At 45.6% G+C, this 21151-nt stretch overlaps 1 protein-coding gene across 3 annotated transcripts in view; it reads left to right on the forward strand.

Moving 5' to 3' along the window:
• Positions 1-21151, forward strand: part of tmem107l (transmembrane protein 107 like) — an 88381-nt gene that overhangs the window by 759 nt on the left and 66471 nt on the right. For all 3 annotated transcript variants that reach the window (XM_078530526.1, XM_078530535.1, XM_078530544.1), the window contains exons 2-3: positions 1583-1703; positions 14694-14761. In XM_078530526.1, the coding sequence (XP_078386652.1) occupies positions 1617-1703; positions 14694-14761 (155 nt within the window). In that variant the 5' untranslated portion in view covers positions 1583-1616. The remainder of the gene's footprint in view (positions 1-1582; positions 1704-14693; positions 14762-21151) is intronic.

Below are 21151 nucleotides of genomic sequence, written 5' to 3' on the forward strand. Positions count from 1 at the left end.
TAAAGAAAAAGCCCGACAACCGGTATCCCAGCGCATGAATCATAAAAGGCTGATACTTAAGTACAGCACATAATTTGGAAAGCTAATAGAATGTTATCAATCAGGGATTGAGGCATGGTAGCTAAATTTGCAGATGACGCAAAGATAGGTAGGAAAGTATGTTGTGAAGAGGGCAAAAGGAGGTTGCAGATGGATATACATAGGTTGAGTGAGTGAGCAAAAATATGGCAGATGGAGTATAATGTAGGAAAATGTGAAGTTGTTCACTTTGGCAGGAAGAACAAAAAAGCAGAGTATTACTTAAATGGAAAATGGCTGCAGAATTCCCGAGATGCAAAGGGATCTAGGTGTTCTGGTACATGAGTCACAAAAAGTTAGTATGCAGGTACAACAAGTAATTAAGAAGGCTAATGGAATGCTATCCTTTATTACAAGAGGAATTGAACATAGAAGTAAGGATAAAAGCAAAAAACTGCGGATGCTGGAAATCCAAAACAAAAATAAAAATACCTGGAAAAACTCAGCAGGTCTGGCAGCATCTGCGGAGAGGAACACAGTTAACATTAACTGTGTTCCTCTCCGCAGATGCTGCCAGACCTATAGAAGTAAGGATGTTATGCTTCAATTAAACAGGGTGTTTGTGAGACTGCATCTCGAATACTGTATGCAGTTTTGGTCTCCTAATTTATGGAAGGATGTAAATGCGTTGGAGGCAGTTCAGAGGTTTACTAGATTGATGCCTGGAATGAGTGTGTTGCCTAATAAGGAAAGGTTTGACAGGCTGGGCTTGTTTCCACTGGAGTTTAGAAGAGTGAGGGGTGACTTGATTGAAGTATACAAGATCCTGAACGGTATTGACAAGGTGGATGTGGAAACGATGTTTCCTCTTGTGGGTGAGTCCAGAACCAGGGGCCACTGTTTTAAAATTAGGGGTCTCCCTTTTGGGGCAAAGATGAGAATTATTTTCTCTGAGGGTTGTGCGACTTTGGAACTCTCTGCCTCAGAAGGCAGTGGAAACGGGGTCATTGAATATTTTTAAGCCATAGGTAGATAGATTGTTGTTAGGCAAGAGAATCAAAGGTTACTGGGGGTAGATGGGAATGTGGAATTCGAAACACAAGCAGATCAACCATGATCTTATTGAATTTAGGAGCAGGCTCAAATAGCCTACTTCTGCTCCTGTTTCCTATGTTCATATGTTCATTGGCCCAGACTGTTCTGACTTCCTTGCTAGCTCTGGGTCTCTTGGACTTGCCTTGTGCCACTCTGACGTTAATTTTCTATGCAGGTATTTCTGATCCACTTTGGATGTGAAAAAGAAAAATTGGCATATTTTCTAAATGCCAAAGAACAAAGGAATTTGGGTATCCCTGTACGCAAATTATTAATAGCTAGGCCACAGTAATCAAAAAATGAACAGAGCTCTAAAGTGAGGAAGTTATGCTTTTGTGTACAAAGTCTTGGCTGAAACCCATCTAGAGAAGGTTAAAGAATTGTGAGGATATTTTGCATGAACGTGACATTTTACACCAGTGGTAGTGGAAATCTGGAACTCACTCATCCCAAAATCTTCCTTTCACAGGTAGAACTTGTGAGCCGATGAAACAGAATTGGCAATGCCAATAGCAAGCAGCCTGATACCATCCCGGTTTCTGACACTTGTGGCTCATTTAATCATTGTCATCAACATCTTCTGGTCCAGGGTAAGTAAGGAGTGTAGCAGAGAAGCCCCTCCTCCCTTCCCCACAACCTTCCTCAACCTTGCTACTTGACGTTAGTTAGGTGAAACACAGCCCCAACAGAAGAATACAGTACAGCTGGGTGAGATTACTGAGGGATGAAGCCATGAAAAGACTTAAATATAAGGATGTGAATTTTAAATTGGCTCCGATCGTCCAGCATCTCAGATGTGGGTCAGCGAGGACATAATGATGGATGAGTGGAACTTGGTGCAGGATGGGGTAGAATCAGCAGAGTTTTGGATAAGCAGAAGTTTATGGATAGTGCAAGGCCAGGAAAGCATTGGAGTGTTTTTTTAAAATTCTTTCATGGGATGCGGATGTCACTGGCAATTTGTTACCCATCCCTGATTGCAATGAACTGATTGACTTGCTAGACCAGTTCAGTTAAGAGTCAACCACATTATTGTGGGCCTGGAGCCAAACCAGGTAAGGACGGTAGATTTCCTTCTCTAAAGAACGTTAGTGAACCAGATGGGTTTTTAAAACAGTTGATGATAGTTCATGGTCACCCTTACTGAGACTAGCTTTATATTCCAAATTTATTAACTGAATTCAAATTCCACCAGCTGCCATGGTGGGATTTGAACCCTTGTTCCCAGAGCATTTGTCTTGGTCTCTGGATTACTAGTCTCCTGACATTACCACTATTGCTCCCCCCTCCCTCAAAAGTGGAGATAAAAGCATGGATGAGGGCATTAGCAGCAAATGAATGTTGGTGAACAATGAGGCCAGAAAGGGAATTAATGCAGCCAAAGGAGCAGGACGTGGCCCTTCTGGGGAGGAGGGAAAACCTGGAGAAGTCAGCATATTTGGCTTGCAGCAACAGTAATGAGCACTGGTTCCAGATCCACCTTGTAGCTGTTCAGAGTGCCCCCAACTCTGTCCTCTGCAGGTACAATAGGTGGACCTGAGCAGAATAGGGCATGAGGCACTTCTTTAGGTGTTGTTTCAAATGGATGGCCATCTGCTGTTGGGAGGAATTAAATAAGGTGGGAGGTGCCTTTGCTTCGCCTTTGCCTTAAATTAAAATTAAATGTTTATATCAGTCCATGAACAAGCACTCCATTCCCCTGCCTTGGGGAAATCCCAGAAGGACCCAACATTCTGCTTTACGTTCAGGAACAGAACACTGTCCAGGCCCAAGGCAGAACAAAATCAGGAGCAGGAAAAGACTTTTCACCTTCTCTGTGGTAGTGATTGGTAGTCCTTCGAAATCATTTTTGAGAGACCTTGAATCCCCACGAAGACACTTTTAATTTCTGTTCACTAGTGTGTTTTGTAGTCGCAGTAGAAAGGTTTCTGCTGCTAGAAAAATAAGGATGCGTCTCTTCAAAAAAAAACGTTAGGGAAGTAATTGTATTAGGATGGAAATTGGGTGCTGGAATTGTGATGTGCGTGATTGACCCTTCCCTGTCCATTTCGATGAGGGGCAACATGCAAACTTTGTACAGCCTGTTTGTTTACATTATCGCTGCATGCAATCAACGCTAAGCAAACACTTGAGTGGCTGCTCACTTGAGAAGGGGTTGCAAAATTGTAAGAACCAAGCATAAGTTTACGTTAGTCTGTGCTACTTAGAGCAAGCTTATACATCTTAAAGAGAGGTGCAGTTTGGCTGGGGCAGGTGCAGGAATTCATTATTCAAGTGACTTTGACCTGAGAAAACCACAGGAATGGCACAACATGGCAGAGAAGAGGCTCCAAAGTTCTCTGATGCAGCACTGGAGGCTTTGGTTCAGGAAGTCACCAGATAAAGGAGGTCTTGGATCCACAGGGGTCCAGGAGGACCTCCGGGCAAACTCTGAGAAGGCGGTGGAAGCAGGTAGCTGTTGCCGGTCAATGCCCTATGTAGCCCTGAGGACCTGGATGCAACAAGTTAAATTTATTTAGCACCTTTAACACAAAATATCCCAAAGCACCTTGCAGGAGCGTTATGTAACATAATTAGACACCAAGCCACTGAAGATCGTATGAATGCAGAGGACCAAAAGCTTGGCTAAAAAGGTGGGTTTTAAGGAGTGCCATAAAGGAAGAAATGGAGGTAAAGAGATGGTGAGGGATGAATTCCAGAGCTTAGGACTGAGGCATCTGAAGGTGCAACCACAAATGATGGAATAATTAAAAATGGGAATGCTCGAGGCCTGAAGTATATGAACACAGCTATCTTGGAAGAGCAAAAACGAAGTACAGCGAATGCTGGAAATCTGAGTTGAAAACAAAAAATACTGGAAAAACTCAGCAGATCTGGCAGCATCTTTGGAGAGAAAAACAGAGTTAACTTTGAGTCCAAAATGACTCTTCTTCAGAACTGGAAGAGTGCCAGTCTGTTTGGAACCTTGGTATTATATTTGACCCCGAGATGAGCTTCTGACCTTTGAAGAGTGCCAGACTGGAGGAGGTTAGTGAAAAAGGGAGGGGAGAAACCTTGGAGGGACTTGAAAACAAGGATGTATATTTTAAAATGGAGATGTTGCTTTATGGAGCCAATACAGGTCAATGACCACGGGTGATGGGTGAATGGAACTTGGTATGAGTAAAGACACAGGAGCAGATTTTTGAATTGCATGAAATTTATGAAGTTCATGTGGCAGGCCAGCCAGGAGTGCATTGGAATAGTCAAGTTCAGAGATAACAAAGGCATAGATGAAGGTTTCAGCAGCGGATAACAAATAATGTTATGGAGGAGGAAATAGACATTCTTAGTGATGGTGTGGTTATGTGGTCAGAAGCTCATCTCCGGTTAAATATACTCAAGGTTACGACCAAATTGGTTCAGCCTCAGACAGCTGACAAGGATATGGATGGAGTTGGTAGCTGGGGAACGGAATTTATGGTGGGAACCAAAAACAATGGCTTCAGTCTTCCCAGTGTTTAATTGGAGAAGATTTCAGCTTATCCGGTACAGGTTGTCAGAAAAGAGTCTGATATTCAGCAGCAGTGGAGGAATCAGAAGAGGCGGTGAGGTGGATGCCGTGTTTTCAGATGATGTTGGTGAGAGGCAGCATGCAGATGAGAAATAGGAGTGGACAAGAATAGATTGTTGGGGGAACAGCAGAGGTGACTTTGCAGGAGCAGGAAGCGAAGCCATTGCAAGTGATTGTTTGGCTACAGTTAGGTAAAAATGGAGCTATGTGAATGAAAGCAAGTGGTGAGGCATTAGAGTAGGTTGGTGTGGTCAACCATGTCAAAGGCTGCAGGTAGGTTGAGAAGCACCTGGGGGAGTATTTTACCTTTGTTCCAGTCACATTGGATGTCATTTGACTCTGGTTATTGTTGTTCCGGTAGTATGGCGGGGGCGAAAACCTGAGTGGAGTAATTCACGTAGAGTTTCAGGAATGATGGGAAAGAAGACAGCATGTTCAGTGACTTTGGAGCAGAAAGATGTTGGAGGTCAGGTGATAGTTGCCAGGATGGTGGGGCCAAAGGTTAGATCTTTTTGAAGAGAGGGATGATGATGGCAGATTTAAAGGAGAGAGATCCAGTACCTGAGCACAGAGAACCATTAACAACACCAGCTAGGAATGAGTGGACTGCAGTCGCAATAGGGTTGAGCAAGCAGGGGATGGGACTAATGGACAAAATGAGCTCAGAAAGGGCATAAGGGGAGACTGGAAAAAACTAGAAAAAGGTATGAGCTCTGGGCTAGGACAGAAGGAAACTTTAGCAGAAATTTAGTCTGGTGAGTTAATGCAAGGGAGGGATGTGGCAGAGGCAACTGATGAAATAATTTCAATCTGATTGTTGGAGGTGAGGCTGAAGGAATCGGGAGAGGAGTTTAAAAAGACAGTTTGCAGTAGAGAAAAGCTAGGGGTTAGCTTTGCATTTGCAGATGATCCTGGAATAGTGAGCACTTTTAGCAGATGAGAGCAGAACCTGATAGTACTTCATGTGGTCCAGCTAGATCTGGCAGTAAATGGTTAAATGAGTTTTCTATCCTATATTTTCAGGTCTGTGTTGCTTGGACTTAGTGAGCAAAGATGATGGCCGAAGGGGGGAAACGGCCTGGGTGAGAGAGAGTAATGTTTTATTGCCTGGTAGAAGTTCAATGACCTCATGCATGGTCAAATTAGTGAATGCATCAGTGGCACATTCCACCAGTCACAATACTAGCCTCACACACTACTCAACACATCACACTCCCATCTCTCACTTTCCAACAATCTTCACCAATCATGGCTTATACCTAATCTTCATAGTTTTGCTTGCCCTTACACGCTTGAGACTGCCGCAAGCCTCATTCCCCCGCCCCCCCCCCCGCCTCACATCTTGCACATACTATTAAGCCATGACAAGCACATCTAAACCCTAAACACAGAGCCCTTGCTCTGATAGAGGAGAGAGTGCTCACTGTAGTTGGACCTGCTATGGTTGAGACAGAGACCAGTAGTGAGGCTGAAAGAATTGCTCATATCTAATCCATCTCACATCCCACTTCAACCCACAGTCTCTTTTCATTTCCTAGCTGCACTTGGCATAAGCGTACACCTCTTGCTTTCCCTCCTCCCCCAATTCCCCTCATTACAACCGTATCCTTGTGCCTTTCTCCTTTCAGGGCTATGCCCCTTTATTTTTGAAAATATAACTTTTCAACTTTCAACTGACTGAAAATTTTGAAATTTAAAATGAGACGGAGCAAACTACTTAATGCAAAGGCCATCTTCCAAGGTGAAAGGGAAAAAGCAAACAAGATACCATCGGGACTGTTAATTCAAAGATCCATCAAAAACTTGTCTAAGGAAGAGACAGCAAAATGCAAAGTGCTGGCATTGAAACAATGACTGCCATACACAGACCTACCCAAAACCCTTTGGAAATACACAATGGGTGAAGTATAACAGGCCAGACTGCCAGCCGCTGCAGAGAGATTGCAAGTGACACAGGTAGTGTCAAGGAAGTTTTCAGCAGAGGAAACAGGCTGAAAAGCTGCGCACTCTCCCTCCATCTCTCTTTTGGAAAAAGTGTATGTCACCCAGTTCGAGAAGTCAACTATCAGAAACTACCAGTTAACCAAGACCTCATAATAATTGCAACATGTTCTGCATTTGACCACGTCCACGAACCCAGCTAATTCAAATTGGCTGCAATGTTTAAAATTTATGCCTCGAGGAAAATCAAAGGACGCTTAATCATATATTCTTTTAACTTTTTTTATTGAGCTCATACTCCCCTTATTCCAGATACTGTGTGCGTGTGTGTGAAACAGAGGTTGCATTTTTATCATTTTTTTCCCTCTGGATTAGTGGTTAATAAATTTGGTCCTTCTTGAACTCAAAATCTTGTTTGGCTCCTTATAGCTCACTGCATAAATAGTTAAATACATTTGGAGAGGCTGGCTAATGGAGATAAAGCACTGTCACTTGCTCTCACAATTGTAGCCACCAGCTCAAATACTGGCACTGTACATTCTTTTGAGGGTAACTTAGAGTCAAAGTGGCTGCAGAAAAGCTCATGGTACACTTGACATGGCGCTTGCTACATGTCAGTTCCAGGAACAATGCCAAGAGCAAGACTCAACATTTGTTAATCTGACTAAAGCCTTCAGCACAGTTAGTGAGGACTTATGGAAGGTCATGGCAAAATTTGACTATCCAGAAAATTTTTCATTATGATGTGGCAATTCTACAATGACTTGCTTGCTCATATCCTGGATAGCAGAGAATCTTCTGATGCCTTCCAGCCGCAAACGGAGTGAAGCAGGGCTATGCTGGCTCCTACCCTATTCAGCATGATGTTCCCTGCGATGCTTTTTGAAGCCGCTGCACGGGTGTCATTTGCCCCATCTTCTATGGGTAGCCCTTGTCCCCGAGGAGCCAACCCTGCAGCCTCTGTGGACCTTGGAAGACTGCAGGGATTTGTGACTGTAGGATGTAGGAGTTGTAGACACTCCCTGGAAACCGAGCATAGACCTGCAGGAGGCATTTGTGGTGGTCACAGGAGGCGTTTGTGGTGGTCGCACACTAGCTGCACATTTAGCGAATGGAAGTCCTTGCAGTTGACATAGTTGACCACTTCTTGTGACAGACACCTGAGCGCCACGTGAGTGCAGTCGGCACCCTGTATCTGTCGGAAACCTGAAACCTGGGCAAATCCAATCACTCTTACATCCTGGCTTTCCTGGTCCTGGGCAAAATGCACAAAGTTGTGTGCCTTTGCGAAGATGGCATCCATGATCTCATGGATACATTTGTGGGTGGAATCTTGTGATATCTCACAGAGGTCGCCTGTGGGGCCCTGGACGGAGCCACTGGCATAAAAATTGAGCACCGCTGTCACTTTCACGCCCACTGGCAGTAAATGCCTTCCATGTCCTCATAGGGCCAAATCCTGCAGCAGGCGGCAGATGTGACCGACCAGTTCCCAAGATATCCACAGTCCTTGGCGGCACAAGTTCAGTCATCTGCAGGAATGAAAGGTGGGATCTGTAGACCATGGGTCTAGCTTGGCACTGACCAGCGAGGGCTCACTTTGGCTCTTCAGTGGTGTGTGTGGGAGCCCCAGCTGCCCCTTCTTCCTGAAGGTGCTCTTTTCTCTATTGTCTCTGCTGCCTGTACACCACGAGGCACACAGCTAGTTCAACAGGCTCCATGCTTCAAATGTTTTCCTCCTGCAGGATGAAAGAAAGTGACACATGGGTTAGCTTGGGTGTTCTAAGAACCTCTCTTGGTTAAGTTTGAAGGCCCCTTAATGTATCCCAGAGAGTGTAGGTCACACTTGGATGGCCAGAGATTAGTACACTGCATGGCTGCCTGAAACCCCACCCTTCTCCGCCCCACTCCCTGTCCAATTGACAGTGGCCTTGCCCATTGGACTGCATGCTGTGCTCTCGGCTCAGGTGCAGGCATTCTCCTAACCCACACTGCAAGGCTGCGCTGTTGGCTTACCATGGAGGAGGCTGGTCCAAACCGGAAGGCTGACATTGTAAAGGGCTGTGAGCGCCTCCACCAGTGACTGCTCCATGGCCAACTTTCTCAAGGAGATTTGTAGAACGTGTAGATAAGCTAGAGGCCCAACTGTGGCTGCGTCTGAACTGTCTCAGCTATAGAAGAATGGTCACTTTATACAAGATTTCCCCAATGCGTGGCTGCTTCCCTAACCCCCCCCCATCCCGCATGCACCTGTGCATTACATCAACCGCAGGGCAGCCCTTACCCCCCCCCCACCCACCCCCCCGGCCCCAATCAACTCGCCTCAACATCAGGGCAGCACCTGCTCACCCCCCCAGCTGCCTCAACCTTGAAAACCAACAGCCGACCTTCATGAGTGCGGTGCCATGTTGCAATGCCCTCACCTTGTGAATCCAATTTTTGGCTTTTTCGCCATATTGTCCGCTCACACAGAATGAAACCGGATGGACCACCTGGCATCGACCTAGGCACCGGAAACGACAACGGCAATCTCAGCCCTGTTGACCCTGCAAAGTCGTCCTTACTAACATCTAGGGGCTAGTGCTAAAATTGGGAGAACTGTCTCTCAGACGAGTCAAGCAACAGCCTGACAGAGTCATCCTCATGGAATCATACCTTACAGATAATGCCCCAGGCACCACCATCACCATCCCTGGGTATGACCTGTTCCATCAGCAAGACAGACCCAGCAGAGTGGTATACAGTCAGGAGGGAGTTGCCCTGGGAGTCCTCAACATTGACTCCCGGCCCCATGAAGTCTCATGGTATCAGGTCAAACATGGCCAAGGAAACCTCCTGCTGATTACCACGTACCACCCTCCTCAGCTGATGAATCAGTGCTCCTCCATGTTGAACATCACTTGGAGGAAGCACTGAGGGCGCAGAATGTACTCTGGGTAGGGGATTTCAATGTCCATCACCAAGAGGGACTCAGTAGCACCACTGCTGACCGAGTCCTAAATGACATAGCTGCTAGACTGGGTCTGCAGCAGGCAGTGAGGGAAGCAAGAGGGAAAAACATACTTGACCTCATCCTCACCAATCTGCCTGCCGTAGATGCATCTGTCCATGACAGTATCGGTAGGAGTGACCACCTTGTGGCAACGAAGTCCCGTCTTCACATTGAGAATACCCTCCATTGTGTTGTGGGGCGCTACCACTGTGCTAAATGAGATAGATTTTGAACGGCTGGCAACTCCAGACTGGGCATCCATGAGGCGCTGTGGGCCATCAACAGCAGTAGAATTATACTCAAACACAACCTGTAAACTCATGGCCCGGCATGTCCCTCACTCTAACATTACCATCAGACCAGGAGATCAACCCTGGTTTAATGAAGAGTGCAGGAGGGCATGCCAGGAACAGCACCAGGCATACCTAAAAATGAGGTGTCAACCTGGTGAAGCAATAACACAGGACTACTTGCGTGCCAAACAGCATAAGCAGCAAGTGATAGAAAGAGCTAAGCGATCCCACAACCAGCGGATCAGATTTAGGTTCTGCAGTCCTGCCACATCTAGTTGTGAATAGTGGTGGACAATTAAGCAACTCACTGGAGGAGAGGCTCCACAAATATCCCCATCCTCAATGAAAGGGGAGCTCAGTTCAGCAGTTTAAAAGATAAGGCTGAAGCATTTGCTAGAATCTTCAGCCAGAAGTGCCAAGTGGATGATCCATCTTGGCCTCCTCCGGAGGCCCCCAGAATCACAAATATCAGTTTTCACCAAATTTGATTGGCTCCACGTGATATCAAGAAACAGCTGAAGGCGCTGGACAGTGCAAAGGCGATGGGCCCTGACAGTATGCCAACAACGGTACTGAAGACTTGTGCTCCAGAACTTGCCGCGCTCCTAGGAAAGCTGTTCCAGTACAGCTACAACACTGGCATCTACCCGGCTATTTGGAAAATTGCCCAGGTATGTCCTGTACACAAAGAGCTGGACAAATCCAACCCGGCCAATTACCACCCCATCAGTCTACTCTCGATCATCAGTAAAGTAATAGAAAGGGTCATCAACAGTGCTATCAAGCAGCACTTGCTTAATAATAATCTGCTCATGGACGCTCAGTTTGGGTTCCGCCCAGGGCCACTCAGCTCCTGACCTGGTTACAGCCTTGGTTCAAACATGGACAAAGGGGCTGAACTCCCGAGGTGAGGTGAAAGTCACTGCTCTTGACATCAAGGTAGCATTTGACCAAGTGTAGCATCAAGGAGCCCTAGCAAAACTGGGGTCATTGGGAATCGGGGAAAACACTCCACTGGCTGGAGCCATACTTAGCTCAAAGGAAGATGATTGTGGTTGTTGGAGGTCAGTCATGTCAGCTCCAGGACATCACTGCAGGAGTTCCTCAGGATAGTGTCCAGTGTCCTCAGCTCAACCATCTTCAGTTGCTTCATCAGTGACCTTCTTTCCATTATAAGGTCAGAAGTGGGGATGTTCGCTGATGATTGCACAATGTTCAGCACCATTCATGACTCCTCAAATACTGAGGCAGCACATATCCAAATGCAGCAAGACCTGGATGATACCCAGGCTTGGGCTGACAAATGGCATGTTACATTCGCACCACACAAGTGTGAGGCAATGATCATCTCCAACAAAAAAGCCCAACCATCACCCCTTGAAATTCAATGGCATTCCCATCACTGAATCCCCTACTATCAACACCCTGGGGGTTAACATTGACTGGAATCTGAACTAGACTAGCCATATAAATATTGTGGCTACAAGAGCAGGTCTTGAGGCTAGGAATTGTGCGATGAGTAACTCACCTCCTGACTCCCCAAAGCCTGTCCAACCTCTACAAGGCACAAGGCAAAAGTGTGATGGAATACTCCCCACTTGCCTGGATGAGTGCAGCTCCAACAGCACTCAAGAAGCTTGATACTGTCCAGGACAAAGCAGCCCACTTGATTGGCACTACATCCACAACCTCCACCACTGACGCACAGTAGCAGCAGTGTGCACCATCTACAAGATGGAGGATGCAGGAACTCACCAAAGCTCCTTCGACAGCACCTTCCAAACCCACGACCACTACGACCTAGAAGGACGAGGGGATCAGATAGATGGGAACACCACCTGGAAGTTCCCCTCCAAGTCACTCACCATCCTGACTTGGAAATATATCACTGTTACTTCAAAATCTTGGAACTCCCTTCCTATTGGCACTGTGAGTGTACCTACACCACATGTACTGCAACGGTTCAAGAAGACAGCTCCTCACCTCCTCCTCGAGGGCAATTAGAGGTGGGCAATAAATGCTGGCCCAGCCGGTGAAGCCCACACCCCGCGAATGAATTAAAAAAAACCGACAAACTTGACCGATGCCAGCGGGCACAAAGTTCCACCATCGCCCAATGCCTTCATCATCTTAAGTACTTCAACCAAATCACCTTCCAAACTCCACTTTTGAACTGGAAGACGACCGAGCACGCTGAGCCAATTTTGAACACAGCCATTAAGCAAGCTATTAATCTAATGGTGTCCCTCTCCAGCTCCTAGGCTTTCCACATGTCCCACCATGTGAGGAGTCAGAACTAGACACAGCATTCCACCTGAGACCTAATAGAGATCTCCTCCATTGACACCTTGTTTTCAAATGAAAACAGTTTTCTTCTTGTATTTTTTTGTGTTGAGATGAACATGACTGAAGTTCTCTCTTTTCCAGGAAGAAGAAGTCAACATTTCTTTTTGTCTAGCCTTTACTTGGCTTAATCTAATTTACTTTTGATTGTAGACTGCAGCCTAGGCACTTCTAATACTTGTCATTGGCTATCCCTCAGTCCAAGGATGACACCTACTCAAAGTTGAGAGTGTCTGCCATGGTTTGCTTTTGACTGAAGAGGCCGATATTTGACCTGCAGATCTTTGGGCACATGGCGCACGACCTTGACCACAAGGTAGTGGATTCAGAGTGCAGGATTTGCTTCCTTTTCTTTCTTTCTTTCTCTGCTGCCATTCTGTATAACATTATGATGTTGAGATTCAAAGCGTGGTGCAGCTTGACTGACAAGTTGTCACCATTCTGAATGGTTGGAAACAAGCTCCTCCCAGTCATTACGCGAATACCATTGAGGTTCAAAGAGAGCTTCAAAGTGACTTTGAAACATTTTCTTTGTCCTAACCTGGGATGTTAAGGCCTGAGGGAACAGGACATGACACAGGATTCAGTTTGCAGCCATCTGGACACAGTGGCCAGAATGTTGAAGTTGATTTTGCAGGAGTTTTGCCTGAATGCTGTGAACCTGGCTTCAAGAACAATACTAGTGTTTGTTCGGAGGTCCTGCCAAATCCGGAGGATGTGGCGGAGGCATTGCTGCTGGAATTTCTCTAGCGCTGTGATGATACACGTTCCAGGTCTCGCTGCAGTACAAGAGGTGATGACCACAACTGCTCTGTACACTAAAGCTTCTGTTCTTTTGCAGAAGTCTTTGTTTTCAAATACTTGCTGCCATAGATAATTTTGTAGAAGGTTGAACTGATGTTGGATCTCCTTGTTAATGGTGGCCTTTTGGGAGAAGTGGCTGCTAAGGTATGGGAAGTGTTCAACATATTCCAGAGTGCCCCTTTCAACATATATGGCAGGTGAACCAATTGGCTGATCAGGTGAGGGTTGAAATGAGATTTGTTTTGGTAACATTCAAGGACACGCTGAGTCTTTTGTATTCAGAATTGAGGAGATCAAGAGTTGTTGGCAAATCCAGTGTGGAGTGGGCAAACTGTAGATCATGTACATCTATGATGGCCAGTTAAATTTTGGCACATAGGCAACTGAGGTTAAGGAGTTCTCCATCTAAACAGTATTTAATACTGACTCCTGAGGGTACTTAATCTTTGAGATGAATAACCAACCTCAGGCAGATCGTAAATGGTATGGGGACTATCGCATACCTTTGCCTGACCCCAATCTGAACGAAGAAGGCATCTGTTTGAGATCTCCCATTCAAGACAGTTGCAGTCATGTCATGAAACAATTGCAGGATTGTGATGAAGTTTCTTGGACCTCAAATCATTGAAGCACAATCCACAGAACCTTGGCATTTACTGAGCCAAATGCTTTGATCAAGCCGATGAATGCAATGAAAATCACCTTGTTTACTTGTATAAGTCTAACCAACGTATTAGACTCTTAAGATGCTGTATCAGGGGTTATAAGATACACAATGACAGGTTGACTGCTGGAAACAAACAGTGAGACGGCATCGAGATGGCATATGTTAAGATCATCACAAGGAGTATTATAGGAGAGGTTAGAAAGAGATTATTTACACACACAGGCCCAGTGTGATGGTATACTCTCCAATTGCCTGGACAAGTGCAGTTCCAACAATACTCAAGAAGCTTGACACCATCCAGGACAAAGCAACCCTCTTGACTGGCACCTCATCTACCAACTTAAACATTCACCCCCTCTACCACCAATGTTCAGAGGCAGCATTGTGTACCATGTACAAGATGCAATGCAGAAACTCACCAAAGCTCCTTTGATAGCTCCTTCCAATTCCGTGAACCTTTACAACAAGAAGGACAAGGGCAGCAGATGCATGGGAACACCATTACCTGCAAGTTCCCTTCCAAGCCACACACCATCCTGACTTGGAACTATGGTACCGTTCCTTCACTGTCAAAATCCTGAAACTCCCTAACGGCATTGGGTGTACTTACATGGACCGCAACAGTTCAAGTAGATGGCTCACCATCATCTTCTCGAAGGCCATTAGGGATGGGCAGCAAATGTTGATCTTACTTGACACTTACACCCCGTAAAAGAATTTTAAAAAGGGGGGTTAGATTGCCGGAAAATGTTGCCAAAGCAGAGTCTACAAATTATTTTGAAAGGGCATTAGGTAGTTTCTTGAAAGCAGGAATATTAAGACTATGAGTAGTAAGCAGCTTGATGGGTTGAAAGAAGAAACTTGCATGTATAATTTTGCATTGCTTATAGGGCCCATTTATGTACTCCAAACTTTTTACTGTGTTTTGTTTTGCTTGATCATACAAAGGGAGTTTATTCTCAGATGTTTGTTCCTTCTCTGTTGCAGGAGAACAATGTCCTGGCTTGTCTCCCTCCAAACTACACCGCTCGCCAGTATCAAAGCCGTGACACAGAGTAAGTACTATACCAATGAAGGGGTATATTATAATGACATTATGCACATTGTCAACACAGCTACCTAGCACATTGAGTAGTGATATAAACTTTGGTCTCGATCAATCTGGGGTGGCTGGATTGAGTTTACAATGTGCCTGCGATTTGTCCAGAGCATGTTATGTTTTTGTTCTGTTTTTACAATAACCTCAGGATTAAAACTAGATTTTATAAAATAAATTATTTAGTTTGGTCGATGTGAGTCAAAAATATGGAAAGGCGTAGGAATAGATGTTGTGCAATAGTGTAAGATGGGTCAGTGGCCAACAGCCTGTTTTTTTTTATTTCCAATGGATTTCAGAATGTGGAGAGATGTAAATGGACTGCCAACTCACTATCGCCTATTTTACACAGTTGTACAAAGTCGACATCCACCCCAAAGTGTGTATTGGATAGTTAATCTGTTATTGTGGTTTGTTCTTGGGATTCATTGGCTTTTTACTCTGAAAGAGATCTCGCTGGTGGCAATATTTATTTACATATTAAGAATTTAGAAAGGTTAGATAGGACTAAGACATAGCTAGAACCGCCCTCCGAGATGCTATTCGATCATCTTCTCTCAGTGACATTGCTGTGATATAGCTCTTTTGTACAAGTTCAATAGCAATTATTAGAGTTAACCCTTTACTGTACATCTCCCTCTGCATCTTTATCCCCATACTATTTTACAAACATTATCCTCCACCTTCTGCTAAAGTCTCTTCTCTTAAAGGGAAAGTCTCTGATGTTTTCACCAGTCTTCTTGAGGAATGTAGAGTTCCTTCAGGAGTAGATGGGAATCCTGCTTCTCTGACGTCCGTTCAAGAGGGCTGCTACTGCTTGTTTCCTTCGTTTTTGGTGGAATAGGTGTGACACTCTTCAGGTTCAGTGAACTTTGTCCATGCTGTAACAAAAAGAAAAAATGCTGGAGAAACTCAGCAGGTCTGACAGCATCTGTGGAGAGAAAGATAGAGTTAACGTTTCGAGTCTGTATGACCCTTCTTCAAAGCTAAAGGGAAGCACAAATGTGGTGAAATATATACTGTTTAAGGGGGGTGGAACAGGTGAAGCTGGATAGAAGACCAGCGATAGGTGGAGGCAAAGGAGAGATTGCAAAAGATGTCATAAACAAAAGGTCAAAGGGGTGTTAATGGTGGTGGTACTGGCTAAAGGAGGTGCTAATGGTGACATTAAGAGTAGAAAGCAGAGTGTGATGATAGCCAGACCAGGGTAAGCACTCTGGAAAAAACAACATGAGCAAGTGACAGATGGCCCTGGTGGGGGTGGGGTGGGGGTGAGAAAAAAGATTAAAAATTGGCTAAAAGCTGGGGATAAAACAATGAATAAAAATGGAAATCAATTTAAAAAATAATAATAATGAAGATAAGTGGAAAAAATAAATAAAAATGAATATTGAAGAAAGGGGATCAAAAAGGGGTGAAGATGGAGGAGAGAGTTCATGGTCTGAAATTGTTGAACTCAATGTTAAATCCGGAAGGCTATGAAGTGTCTAATTGGAAAATGAGGTGCTGTTCCTCCAGTTTGCGTTAAGCTTCACTGGAACATTGCAGCAGGGCAAGGACGGACATGTGGGCATGAGAGCAGGATGGTGTGTTGAAATGGCAAGCGACAGGAAAGTCTGGGTCTTGCTTGCGGACAGACCGAAGGCGTTCCACAAAGTGGTCGCCCAGTCTGTGTTTGGTCTCTCCAATGTAGAGGAAACCACATTGGGAGCAGCGAATGCAGTAGACCAAATTGAGGGAAGTGCAAGTGAAGTGCTGCTTCACTTGAAAGGAGTGTTTGGGCCCTTGGACGGTGAGGAGGGGGGAAGTAAAGGGGCAGGTGTTGCACCTTTTGCGATTGCATGGGAAGGTGCCGTGGGAGGAGGTTGAGGTGTTGAGAGTGATGGAGGAGTGGACCAGACAATGAAGTTGAACAGGGCAAAAGAGACAAGCGGAAGTCCTGTCGGAGAGAAGAGCAGTACTTCTTCAAGGTAGGCATTCCTAGAAGAGAAGTGACAGTAAATTAAACACTAAGATAAAGGCAAAATATTGGGAATGGTGGAAATCTGAAACAAAAACAAAAAATGCTGGAAAAACTTGTCCATGCTGTTAATGGTTTTCTGTCCATTGAGATTAGGGCAGATCTGTTCTGCCGAATGATGCCTACTGTGTCCTGACCTGGTCCGATCTTGTTGCAGTAGTTTTGCAGTTACCATACCTGCACAATTCTATTGTGACCCATACCCTCATCTCTTTCCAGGAGCGGGAGGTCTTGAGCTGTATGCTGCTGGTTGAAAGTACAAGCTTGGCTCGCTCAATAGGGCTTCTTCTTAGCTTGATCATGGTCTTCCACCATGATATTCAGTAGCAAGGTGTGGGGCAGGAAGGGAAGATGAGTCTTTAGCCTGCAGCCCATCAGGAGTTCACACGGGGCAAACCTATAATGTAATAGTGTCGAATGATAGCTCAGCAGAGCGAGTTCTAAGTTGTCATTCTTCTCAGCCTGGGGGTATTTTGAGGAGGCCTTGGCATGCACAAATCCATACAACTTTGCGAAGGATTGAAAACACTCATTGGCGGACTACGGTCCATTGTCTGAGATCACTGCATCTGGAATGCCATGTGTAGAGAACATTTTTATCAAGGAAGTAATAATGGCTACGTAGGTGAGGTCATTTAGCTTTTGCACCTCTATCCATTGGGAATAATAGTCGACTAGAAGAAAGATTTTCCCTTTATATAAATAATCGACACCAAGGCTTCCCCAAGGCCTTGATGGGAAGGATGAAGTCAGGAGTGGCTTTTTCTGCTCTTGCCTGTGGATTTTTTAAAAATTCATTCATGGTACGTGGGTGTCGCTGGCTGGGCCAGTATTTATTATCCATCCCTAATTGCCCTCGAGAAGGTGGTGGTGAGCTGCCATATTGAACCACTGCAGTCCATGCAGTGTAGGTACACCCACGGTGCTGTTAAGGAGGGAGTTCCAGGACGTTGACCCAGCGACAGTGAAGGAACAGCAATATATTTCCAAATCAGGATGGTGAGTGGTTTAGAGAGGAGCTTCCAGGTGGTGGTATTCCCATGTGTCTACTGCCCTTGTCATCTAGATGGTAATGGTCATGGGTTTGGAAGGTGCTGTCTAAGGAGGCTTGGTGAGTTCCTGCAGTGCATCTTGTAAATGGTACACACTGCTGTTACTGTGTGTCGGTAGTGGAGGGAGTGAATGTTTGTGGATGGGGTACCAATCAAGTAGGCTGCTTTGTCCTAGATGGTGTTGAGCTTCTTGAGTATTGGAGCTGCACTCATCCAGGCAAGTGGAGAGCATTTCATCACACTCCTGACTTGTGTCCTCTAAGTGGTGGACAGGTTTTGGGGAGTCAGGAGGTGAGTTACTCGCCGCAGGATTCTAAGCCTCTGACCTGTTCTTACAGCCACAGTATTTATATGGCTAGTCCAGTTCAGTTTCTGGTCAATGGTATCCTCCAGGACGATGTTAGCGGGGGATTCAGCAATGTTAATGCCATTCAATGTCAAGGGGTGATGGTTAGATTCTCTCTCTTGTTGGAGATGGTCATTGTCTGGCATTTGTGTGTTGCAAATGTTACTTTCCACTTGTCAGCCCAAGCCTGGATATTGTCCAGGTCTTGCTTCATTTGTACATGGACTGCTTTAATATCTGAGGAGTTGCGTATGGTGCTGAACATTGTGCAGTCATCAATGAATATCCCACTTTTGACCTTGTGATGGAAGGAAGATCATTGATGAAGCAGCAGAAGATGGTTGGGCTGAGGACATTACTCTGAGGAACTCCTGCAGTGATGTCCTGGAGCTGAGATGATTGACCTCCAACAATCACAACCATCTTCCTTTGTGCTAGATATGACTTCAACCAGCAGAGAATTTTCCTCCGATTCTCATTGACTCCACATTTGCTAGGGCTTGTTGATGCCACACTCTGTCAAATGCTCCCTTGATGTCAAGGGTAGTCACTGTCACATCGGGAGTTCAGCTCTTTTGTCCATGTTTGAACCAAGGCTGTAATGAAGTCAGGAGCTGAGTGGCCCTGGCGGAAATGAAACTGAGCATCAGTGAGCAGGTTATTGCTAAGCAAGTGCTGTTTGATAACACTGTTGATGACCCCATCCATCACTTTACTGATCAAGAGCAGACTGATGGGGCGGTAATTGGCCGGGTTGTATTTGTCCTTCTTGTGTACAGGACATACCTGGACAATTTTCCACATTACTGGGTAGATGCCAGTGCTGTCGCTGTACTGGAACAACTTGGCTAGGGGCGCAGCAAGTTCTGGAACACAAGTCTTCAGCACTATTACCAGAATGTTGTCAGGGCCCATAGCCTTTGCAGTATCCAGTGCCTTCAGCTGTTTTTTGATATTACATGCAGTGAATCGAATTGGCTGAAGACTGGCATCTGTGATGCTGGTGACCTCCGGAGGAGGCCAAATGGGTCATACACTTGGCACTTTCTGGCTGATGGTTGTTGCAAACGCTTCAGCCTTATCTTCTTTACTGATGTGCTGGGCTCCCCCATCACTGAGGGTGAGGATATTTGTGGAGCCTCCTCCTCCAGTGAGCTGTTTAATTGTCTACCACCATTCACAACTGGATGTGGCAGGACTACAGAACTTAGATCTGACCCGCTGGTTGTGGGATCGCTTAGCTCTGTCTATTGCATGCTGCTTACGCTGTTTGGCATACAAATATTCCTGCGTTGTAGCTTCACTGGGTTGACACCTCATTTTTAGGCATGCCTGGTGCTGCTCCTGGCATGTCTCCCTGCACTCTTCATTGAGTGAGGGTTGATCCCCTAGCTTGGTGGTATTGTCAGAGTGGGGGATATGCCAGGCCAGGAGGTTACAGATTGTGGTTGAGTACAATTCTGCTGCTGCTAATGGCCCTTTGCTCCTGATGCCCACTCTTGAGTTGCTAGACCTGTTTGAGATCTATCCCACTTAGCACAAGTGACACTGGTGCCAGCTGGAGACTATCTGTTCAACTGACTGAAATCCCTGGCCACCATACAGACTGTTGTGCCCTGATTCATTGCTTGGTTATGCCAAGATGTCCTTGGTGGATCTTGTGGAGGACCTCCAGGCGGGGGGGCCTGTGGTATCATCACTTTTATAACATAGACCAGGAGTTCGTCCACAAAGCTGAAATGGTGCCACTGTTCAAAATATTGCCTGCAGACAGGATTGCATGGAATGTACTGTGGCCATCCATCCAGGTAGTACTTGCAAATCTGGATGCACCCTTCATCTTGTGCTTGAGCCATACAAAGTTCACACAACTTCAGGTCTGTTGCCTGCAAGTATCTGGTAGTGAAGGCTGCCACTTCAGCTATGAATATTTTGCCTTCCTGTACTGGGTACGTGGCAGTTATTCTGGACAGTATGTCATTTACCCTGTACATACTCCATAATGGAGCCACAACACGAGTCTGAGCCGGAATTGCTGAATTCACGGTGGCTTCCCTGCAATATTCCTTGTGTTTAACAACTTTAATAATATCATTCTTAAAGTGGAGGCTCCGTATGTAATTGGAGAATTTCTCGCATGCCCCACTCACCGCAAGGGCTTCCAGTTTGATAGCAGCATAACGCGGTTCAGTCCTGGTTAATGACCTGGATGCATGGTAAACAGGTCTTTTTCCATCACTTTGGACCTGGAATAGCACCGCCCCTAGTCCTGTTGCAAATGTATCAGCTGCCACAATGGTGAGAATTTCTGGTTGTAGTGGACTAGGACCTCCAAGGATGTTAGCATCCTTTTGATTTGTTCAAACGGATGCTTCTGCTGCTCCGTCTATCAGCACGCCTGGTCCTGTCATTAAAGATGTCTGAGGGGTTCATTTATCTGGGTTAAGTGAGGCAGGAATTTGCCCTGAGCTGGCAGATGACAACTGCTTTGGGAGCCTGATATCTGACATCCAAACTCTGTAACCAACCCATCGAAGCCGATTGCGGATGATCTTTGCCTCAATGCTTGTGGCGCCTGCTTGTGAGAGGGCAATGTTGTTGGTGCCTTTGTACTCCTGCTTAATGTGTAAGATCTCCCACCAGCAGTGTTGTTGGTATGACTCCAGTGCCTTGAGGTGCCTCCTATATGTTGTCCTTTTTTCAGCCTCATTCAGTAAGGAAGGGATTAGGTCCACATGGTAGACCATGAGTTTGGTTTCAGTTTTGATGTCGCGATCTTCAAACACTTGCTTCATCAGATGACCAAAGGCTGCACCAGCAGATTTCAAGCGATGTTAGATTTCTTTATCAATGTCAACCTTCTGTGAAAGATAACTTCTGGAAGTGTGTACCACATTTTCCAGGCATTCATCATGAATTCCAGTCAATGAG

The sequence above is a fragment of the Cetorhinus maximus genome, chromosome 2 (assembly GCF_964194155.1).
Source record: "Cetorhinus maximus chromosome 2, sCetMax3.hap1.1, whole genome shotgun sequence".
Classification (NCBI taxonomy): Eukaryota; Metazoa; Chordata; class Chondrichthyes; order Lamniformes; family Cetorhinidae; genus Cetorhinus; species Cetorhinus maximus.